General features: G+C 59.2%; 1 protein-coding gene across 1 annotated transcript in view; it reads right to left on the reverse strand.

The window, feature by feature from the left end:
- Window positions 1-705: 705 nt before the first annotated feature.
- Window positions 706-9,711, reverse strand: part of LOC308167439 (NEDD4-binding protein 3-B-like) — a gene marked incomplete at both ends in the record, with an annotated part of 15,282 nt that continues 6,276 nt past the window's right edge. The window contains 1 exon segment of the mRNA XM_080541857.1: window positions 706-759. Coding sequence (XP_080397983.1) covers window positions 706-759 — 54 coding nt within the window.

The following is a 9,711-nucleotide window of genomic DNA, read 5'->3' on the forward strand; positions in this document are numbered from 1 at the left end:
CCCCCCGGCTGTGATCTGGGTAAGATGGACTATGGGCTACATCTGCCTGGGTCCTTCAGGTTTTTTTCTCTCTTTCTCTCTCTCACTGTACACACACACACACACACACACACACACACAGACACACAGACACAGACACACACACACACACACACACACACACACACACACATACACATACACAGACACACCCACACACACACAGACACACACACACATACACATACACACACTCACACTCACACACACCCAGACACACCCACACACACAGACACACACACACACACACACACACACACACACACACACACACACCCTATCAGACAAGTGTCAGGTTTTCACCTTTTTGCTAACTATGTTAGCTTAAGGGGGGGGGGGAGCAGACGTCCATCTTGTCTTTAAATAACCTCCTGCTGCACCCTGGGATCTCACCGCTGCATGCTGGGATCTGGGCTCAACCAACCAGAGTGCATTCCTCCTCCGTCATGTGATCTGGGCTCAGCCAACCAGAGTGCATTCCTCCTCCGTCATGTCGTCATGTTTCTCCACCAGGAGGAATTCCTCTCTGCTGTGTTTCTACTGCAGATGAGTCTGGAGTCAGTTAGCCTCTCTACGCTGCAGCCAAGCTGTGTGATGTGAATGCTGCATCCTACGCTGGGAGTGTCCTTTGTTCTGGCCAAGCACCAACACACCTGATTCAGCGAATCAGCTCACCACCGAGCCCCAGGTGAGTCTGGTGTGGCACAGTAAAGCAGCGATCTAGAAGGGTTGGACTGGACAAGTCAATAAAGAAGAAATTCTCATGTTGGGAGGGAGACATTGATTAGTGTCCAAATAAAGCTATTTAGTTTCTCATAACGGACTAGAAATGGATATCAGTGTTATGTGAATATCTTTCTGATATAATTCTCCTGAACAATGCCTTTGAAGAGGCTCTTGGCTAACTTGGCTTGGCTGGATGATAAACTGCTTGATAAAACAGACTGATAAAAAAGCCCTGAGAAGATCACATCAAAGTGTTTTACAACAGAGCTCCCATCCTCACAAGCCCACCCAGCCCCACCTAACCCTAACCCAACCCCCTGAAGGACAGTTAGCACACACATTCCCCTGTAACATCACAACAACAGATGAGCAAAATAGCCTGAAGAAACAGACCCTAAGAGGGGCTGGACTGAATAACAGGAAAATAGTACAGAACAAAAACTAAACATCCCCCCCAAAGCCCTCCAGCCTTCCCATGCTGTTGTGGTTCCAGGGTTGTTTAGAACACAAAGGTACCAACCAGGCGACAGGCGACAGGGCCGCTGGCCTAGCGAACGCTAGAGGTAGGGTTGGTTAGAGACACAAACGCACAAACCAGGCGACAGGCGACAGGCGACAGGGCCGCTGGCCTAGCGAACGCTAGAGGTAGGGTTGTTTAGAGACACAAACGCACCAACCAGGCGACAGGCGACAGGGCCGCTGGCCTATAGCGAACGCTAGAGGTTATTTCAGTTCTGCCTAACGTCATCACCGCTGTGGCGCGGGTTCAAGCGACTCGATCTGTAAAGACGTAATGAATGTAGCTGCTTCTTCAGGAGTGGTTAAGTCCTCTGACTGGTGTGACCCTCAGAGCCTTACTGGTGTGGGTTAGGGTTAGGGTTACCCCTCAGAGCCTTGGTGCAGAGAGGAGAGAGAGAGAGAGAGTAGAAAGAGAGTCCGTCTGCCAAAAAACTGTTCTGCTAATTTGTGGTTTGTTGACCGTTTTAAAGAGCCCCATGTGTTCCGGAGTGCCAACATGTGTCATGACAGGGTTCTAAACTTAGAACCAAGCCAAGCCTTCCTGCAGAAACCACTGATGTTTCAGCCTCCACGTCTAACCCTGGTAGAGCTTCATCAAGGAATCCTCCAGACTTTGACTAGTTGAACCAGGTGTGTTTGGTGCTGAGACAAAAGCCTACACACCTTGCAGACCCCCCCTCCCACCAGACCCCCCCTCTAACCCTAACCAGAGGAGAACCAGAGGAGAACAGTTTCACATGGGAAAAAAGAGCTACAAGTGGTGTGTGCTTTCCACTGGGCTGCACTTCCATGGATGGAAAACTATCAAAGTAACTATATTAAACTGGGGTTTGCCTCCATGGTTCAGGGTCAGGCTGGTAAACAGATGCAGCTGCGGAGTCTCAACGTCATTAAACGAGTAAAACAGTAGAGAAGCAGTAATGGTCCCTGCAGCTGAGTGGTGAGGGCGGAAAACCACAGCCTTAAAGACACACACACACACACACACACACACACACACACACACACACACTAACAAGCTGTGCTACCAGTGTAATTAACGTAACAATCGCCCATGTCCAACTAGCCGTAATAGCTGATTACTCCTCCTATGGTGACGATGACGACGATGATGATGATAGAGAACATTGAGCCTCTTCATAGTGCTGTTAATCCATCAACAGCTCCAACGTGCATGTTTTCCATCACTGTGTCACAATGCTGAGAATCAGAGGGCCTATTGAAGGGAACAACACAGGATGTGCTTTCAACAACCTACTGTTAGCGAACGTTAGTAAGAGCGCTAGTCCATCACAGACCTGCAGGGCTTCATGTCTAAACCTAACCCTTCTAGGGGGCAACGTTACAGAGACTTTTAAGAACTTGTGTTTCCTGGATGATGTCATGATGATGTCATATATGATGATGTCATATATGATGATGTCATATCTCCGCAGCAAAGCGAAGTGCAAAATAGGGATTTCTTTCAGCTCTATAAAAAGTACTTCTAACGTATTGGTACAAGTAAGTAAAGATGGTAGTTAGGGTAAGGTTTATATACCTGAAGGCTCGGCCTAAATATTCATCTACCGTACGATAACCACAGTGTTCAGACACGTAACCCTAACCCTAACAGTAAACCACAACACACAAACCACATCACATACAGTAATATACACACACATACAACAACAGGAGAAAGGAAATTGAGGAAATGATCTGACAGATTCTGCGGGGAGAAAGGCGGCCCATATGAAGGTACACAGGCCAGGGTTAGGGTTAGGCCCATATGAAGGTACACAGGCCAGGGTTAGGGTTAGGGTTAGGTATGTTTTGTGAAAGTGCAGCGCAGGAAGAAAAACACTGAGTGAACATTTGTTCTTCTGAACAGACCGGAGCAGCAGAACAGCAGAACAGCAGAACAGCAGAGCAGCAGAACAGCAGAACAGCAGAACAGCAGAACAGAACAGCAGAACAGCAGAACAGCAGAACAGCAGAACAGCAGAACAGCAGAGCAGCAGAACAGCAGAACAGCAGAACAGCAGAACAGCAGAACAGCAGAACAGCAGAGCAGCAGAACAGCAGAACAGCAGAACAGCAGAACAGCAGAGCAGCAGAACAGCAGAACAGCAGAACAGCAGAGCAGCAGAACAGCAGAACAGCAGAACAGCAGAACAGCAGAACAGCAGAACAGCAGAACAGCAGAACAGCAGAGCAGCAGAGCAGCAGAACAGCAGAACAGCAGAACAGCAGAACAGCAGAACAGCAGAACAGCAGAACAGCAGAACAGCAGAACAGCAGAGCAGCAGAGCAGCAGAACAGCAGAACAGCAGAACAGCAGAACAGCAGAACAGCAGAGCAGCAGAGCAGCAGAACAGCAGAACAGCAGAGCAGCAGAACAGCAGAACAGCAGAACAGCAGAACAGCAGAACAGCAGAACAGCAGAACAGCAGAACAGAACAGCAGAACAGCAGAACAGCAGAACAGCAGAACAGCAGAACAGCAGAGCAGCAGAACAGCAGAACAGCAGAACAGCAGAACAGCAGAACAGCAGAACAGCAGAACAGCAGAGCAGCAGAACAGCAGAACAGCAGAACAGCAGAACAGCAGAGCAGCAGAGCAGCAGAACAGCAGAACAGCAGAGCAGCAGAGCAGCAGAACAGCAGAACAGCAGAGCAGCAGAACAGCAGAACAGCAGAACAGCAGAACAGCAGAACAGCAGAGCAGCAGAACAGCAGAACAGCAGAACAGCAGAACAGCAGAACAGCAGAACAGCAGAACAGCAGAGCAGCAGAGCAGCAGAACAGCAGAACAGCAGAACAGCAGAACAGCAGAACAGCAGAGCAGCAGAGCAGCAGAACAGCAGAACAGCAGAGCAGCAGAACAGCAGAACAGCAGAACAGCAGAACAGCAGAACAGCAGAACAGCAGAACAGCAGAACAGCAGAGCAGCAGAACAGCAGAACAGCAGAACAGCAGAACAGCAGAACAGAACAGCAGAACAGCAGAACAGCAGAACAGCAGAACAGCAGAACAGCAGAACAGCAGAGCAGCAGAACAGCAGAACAGCAGAACAGCAGAACAGCAGAACAGCAGAACAGCAGAACAGCAGAACAGCAGAACAGCAGAGCAGCAGAACAGCAGAACAGCAGAGCAGCAGAGCAGCAGAACAGCAGAACAGCAGAACAGCAGAACAGCAGAACAGCAGAACAGCAGAACAGCAGAACAGCAGAGCAGCAGAGCAGCAGAGCAGCAGAGCAGCAGAGCAGCAGAACAGCAGAGCAGCAGAACAGCAGAACAGCAGAGCAGCAGAACAGCAGAGCAGCAGAGCAGCAGAACAGCAGAGCAGCAGAACAGCAGAGCAGCAGAGCAGCAGAACAGCAGAACAGCAGAACAGCAGAACAGCAGAACAGCAGAGCAGCAGAACAGCAGAACAGCAGAGCAGCAGAACAGCAGAACAGCAGAACAGCAGAACAGCAGAACAGCAGATGTAACTTTGGTCAGACTGTTATTCTACCCAGAAACCCTGAATCAGCAGGCTGGGGGGGAGAGACTGTCCTACACCAGCACCAAGGTAGAGATGTACGGTTAGCTGGGGGAGGGGGGGGAGGGGGGGGAGATGTACGGTTAGCTGGGGGAGGGGGGGGAGGGGGGGGAGATGTACGGTTAGCTGGGGGAGGGGGGGGAGGGGGGGGAGATGTACGGTTAGCTGGGGGAGGGGGGGGAGGGGGGGGAGATGTACGGTTAGCTGGGGGAGGGGGGGGAGGGGGGGGAGATGTACGGTCAGCTGGGGGAGGGGGGGGAGATGTACGGTTAGCTGGGGGAGGGGGGGGAGATGTACGGTTAGCTGGGGGAGGGGGGGGAGGGGGGGGAGATGTACGGTTAGCTGGGGGAGGGGGGGGAGATGTACGGTTAGCTGGGGGAGGGGGGGGAGGGGGGGGAGATGTACGGTTAGCTGGGGGAGGGGGGGGAGATGTACGGTTAGCTGGGGGAGGGGGGGGAGGGGGGGGAGATGTACGGTTAGCTGGGGGAGGGGGGGGAGGGGGGGGAGATGTACGGTTAGCTGGGGGAGGGGGGGGAGATGTACGGTTAGCTGGGGGAGGGGGGGGAGGGGGGGGAGATGTACGGTCAGCTGGGGGAGGGGGGGGGAGATGTACGGTTAGCTGGGGGAGGGGGGGGAGATGTACGGTTAGCTGGGGGAGGGGGGGGAGGGGGGGGAGATGTACGGTTAGCTGGGGGAGGGGGGGGGAGATGTACGGTTAGCTGGGGGAGGGGGGGGAGGGGGGGGAGATGTACGGTTAGCTGGGGGAGGGGGGGGAGATGTACGGTTAGCTGGGGGAGGGGGGGGAGGGGGGGGAGATGTACGGTTAGCTGGGGGAGGGGGGGGAGGGGGGGGAGATGTACGGTTAGCTGGGGGAGGGGGGGGAGATGTACGGTTAGCTGGGGGAGGGGGGGGAGGGGGGGGAGATGTACGGTTAGCTGGGGGAGGGGGGGGAGGGGGGGGAGATGTACGGTTAGCTGGGGGAGGGGGGGGAGATGTACGGTTAGCTGGGGGAGGGGGGGGAGATGTACGGTCAGCTGGGGGAGGGGGGGGAGATGTACGGTTAGCTGGGGGAGGGGGGGGAGATGTACGGTTAGCTGGGGGAGGGGGGGGGAGATGTACGGTTAGCTGGGGGAGGGGGGGGAGATGTACGGTTAGCTGGGGGAGGGGGGGGGAGATGTACGGTTAGCTGGGGGAGGGGGGGGAGGGGGGGGAGATGTACGGTTAGCTGGGGGAGGGGGGGGAGATGTACGGTTAGCTGGGGGAGGGGGGGGAGATGTACGGTTAGCTGGGGGAGGGGGGGGAGGGGGGGGAGATGTACGGTTAGCTGGGGGAGGGGGGGGGAGATGTACGGTTAGCTGGGGGAGGGGGGGGGAGATGTACGGTTAGCTGGGGGAGGGGGGGAGATGTACGGTTAGCTGGGGGAGGGGGGGGAGATGTACGGTCAGCTGGGGGAGGGGGGGGAGATGTACGGTTAGCTGGGGGAGGGGGGGGAGATGTACGGTTAGCTGGGGGAGGGGGGGGAGATGTACGGTTAGCTGGGGGAGGGGGGGGAGATGTACGGTTAGCTGGGGGAGGGGGGGGAGATGTACGGTTAGCTGGGGGAGGGGGGGGAGGGGGGGGAGATGTACGGTCAGCTGGGGGAGGGGGGGGAGATGTACGGTTAGCTGGGGGAGGGGGGGGAGATGTACGGTTAGCTGGGGGAGGGGGGGGAGGGGGGGAGATGTACGGTTAGCTGGGGGAGGGGGGGGAGATGTACGGTTAGCTGGGGGAGGGGGGGGAGGGGGGGGAGATGTACGGTCAGCTGGGGGAGGGGGGGGAGATGTACGGTTAGCTGGGGGAGGGGGGGGAGATGTACGGTTAGCTGGGGGAGGGGGGGGAGGGGGGGGAGATGTACGGTTAGCTGGGGGAGGGGGGGGAGATGTACGGTTAGCTGGGGGAGGGGGGGGAGGGGGGGGAGATGTACGGTTAGCTGGGGGAGGGGGGGGAGGGGGGGGAGATGTACGGTTAGCTGGGGGAGGGGGGGGAGGGGGGGGAGATGTACGGTTAGCTGGGGGAGGGGGGGGAGGGGGGGGAGATGTACGGTTAGCTGGGGGAGGGGGGGGAGATGTACGGTTAGCTGGGGGAGGGGGGGGGAGATGTACGGTTAGCTGGGGGAGGGGGGGAGATGTACGGTTAGCTGGGGGAGGGGGGGGAGATGTACGGTTAGCTGGGGGAGGGGGGGGAGATGTACGGTTAGCTGGGGGAGGGGGGGGAGATGTACGGTTAGCTGGGGGAGGGGGGGGGAGATGTACGGTTAGCTGGGGGAGGGGGGGGAGATGTACGGTCAGCTGGGGGAGGGGGGGGAGATGTACGGTTAGCTGGGGGAGGGGGGGGAGATGTACGGTTAGCTGGGGGAGGGGGAGGAGATGTACGGTTAGCTGGGGGAGGGGGGGGAGATGTACGGTTAGCTGGGGGAGGGGGGGGAGATGTACGGTTAGCTGGGGGAGGGGGGGGAGATGTACGGTCAGCTGGGGGAGGGGGGGGAGATGTACGGTCAGCTGGGGGAGGGGGGGGAGATGTACGGTTAGCTGGGGGAGGGGGGGGAGATGTACGGTTAGCTGGGGGAGGGGGGGGAGATGTACGGTCAGCTGGGGGAGGGGGGGAGGGGGGGGAGATGTACGGTTAGCTGGGGGAGGGGGGGGAGATGTACGGTCAGCTGGGGGAGGGGGGGGAGATGTACGGTTAGCTGGGGGAGGGGGGGGAGATGTACGGTTAGCTGGGGGAGGGGGGGGAGATGTACGGTTAGCTGGGGGAGGGGGGGGAGATGTACGGTTAGCTGGGGGAGGGGGGGGAGATGTACGGTTAGCTGGGGGAGGGGGGGGAGATGTACGGTTAGCTGGGGGAGGGGGGGGAGATGTACGGTTAGCTGGGGGAGGGGGGGGAGGGGGGGGAGATGTACGGTTAGCTGGGGGAGGGGGGGGAGATGTACGGTCAGCTGGGGGAGGGGGGGGAGATGTACGGTCAGCTGGGGGAGGGGGGGGAGATGTACGGTTAGCTGGGGGAGGGGGGGGAGATGTACGGTTAGCTGGGGGAGGGGGGGGAGGGGGGGGAGATGTACGGTTAGCTGGGGGAGGGGGGGGAGATGTACGGTCAGCTGGGGGAGGGGGGGGAGATGTACGGTTAGCTGGGGGAGGGGGGGGAGATGTACGGTTAGCTGGGTGGGGGAGGGGGGGGAGATGTACGGTTAGCTGGGGGAGGGGGGGGAGATGTACGGTCAGCTGGGGGAGGGGGGGGGAGATGTACGGTTAGCTGGGGGAGGGGGGGGAGATGTACGGTTAGCTGGGGGAGGGGGGGGGAGGGGGGGGGGAGATGTACGGTTAGCTGGGGGAGGGGGGGGGAGATGTACGGTCAGCTGGGGGAGGGGGGGGAGATGTACGGTTAGCTGGGGGAGGGGGGGGAGATGTACGGTTAGCTGGGGGAGGGGGGGGGAGATGTACGGTTAGCTGGGGGGAGGGGGGGGAGATGTACGGTTAGCTGGGGGAGGGGGGGGGAGATGTACGGTCAGCTGGGGGAGGTACGGTCAGCTGGGGGAGGGGGGGGAGATGTACGGTTAGCTGGGGGAGGGGGGGGAGATGTACGGTTAGCTGGGGGAGGGGGGGGAGATGTACGGTTAGCTGGGGGAGGGGGGGGAGATGTACGGTTAGCTGGGGGAGGGGGGGAGGGGGGGGAGATGTACGGTTAGCTGGGGGAGGGGGGGGAGATGTACGGTCAGCTGGGGGAGGGGGGGGAGATGTACGGTTAGCTGGGGGAGGGGGGGGAGATGTACGGTTAGCTGGGGGAGGGGGGGGAGATGTACGGTCAGCTGGGGGAGGGGGGGGAGATGTACGGTCAGCTGGGGGAGGGGGGGGAGATGTACGGTTAGCTGGGGGAGGGGGGGGAGATGTACGGTTAGCTGGGGGAGGGGGGGGAGATGTACGGTTAGCTGGGGGAGGGGGGGGAGATGTACGGTTAGCTGGGGGAGGGGGGGGAGATGTACGGTCAGCTGGGGGAGGGGGGGGAGATGTACGGTCAGCTGGGGAGGGGGGGAGGGGGGGGAGATGTACGGTTAGCTGGGGGAGGGGGGGGAGATGTACGGTTAGCTGGGGGAGGGGGGGGAGATGTACGGTTAGCTGGGGGAGGGGGGGGAGGGGGGGGAGATGTACGGTTAGCTGGGGGAGGGGGGGGAGATGTACGGTTAGCTGGGGGAGGGGGGGGAGATGTACGGTTAGCTGGGGGAGGGGGGGGAGGGGGGGGAGATGTACGGTTAGCTGGGGGAGGGGGGGAGGGGGGGGAGATGTACGGTTAGCTGGGGGAGGGGGGGAGATGTACGGTTAGCTGGGGGAGGGGGGGGAGATGTACGGTTAGCTGGGGGAGGGGGGGAGGGGGGGAGATGTACGGTTAGCTGGGGGAGGGGGGGGAGATGTACGGTTAGCTGGGGGAGGGGGGGGAGATGTACGGTTAGCTGGGGGAGGGGGGGGAGATGTACGGTCAGCTGGGGGAGGGGGGGGAGATGTACGGTTAGCTGGGGGAGGGGGGGGAGATGTACGGTTAGCTGGGGGAGGGGGGGGAGATGTACGGTCAGCTGGGGGAGGGGGGGGAGATGTACGGTTAGCTGGGGGAGGGGGGGAGATGTACGGTTAGCTGGGGGAGGGGGGGGAGATGTACGGTCAGCTGGGGGAGGGGGGGGAGATGTACGGTTAGCTGGGGGAGGGGGGGGAGATGTACGGTTAGCTGGGGGAGGGGGGGGAGATGTACGGTCAGCTGGGGAGGGGGGGGAGATGTACGGTTAGCTGGGGGAGGGGGGGGAGATGTACGGTTAGCTGGGGGAGGGGGGGGAGATGTACGGTCAGCTGGGGGAGGGGGGGGAGATGTACGGTTAGCTGGGGG

The sequence above is a fragment of the Nansenia antarctica genome, assembly GCF_963989245.1.
Source record: "Nansenia antarctica genome assembly, chromosome: 11".
Classification (NCBI taxonomy): domain Eukaryota; kingdom Metazoa; phylum Chordata; class Actinopteri; order Argentiniformes; family Microstomatidae; genus Nansenia; species Nansenia antarctica.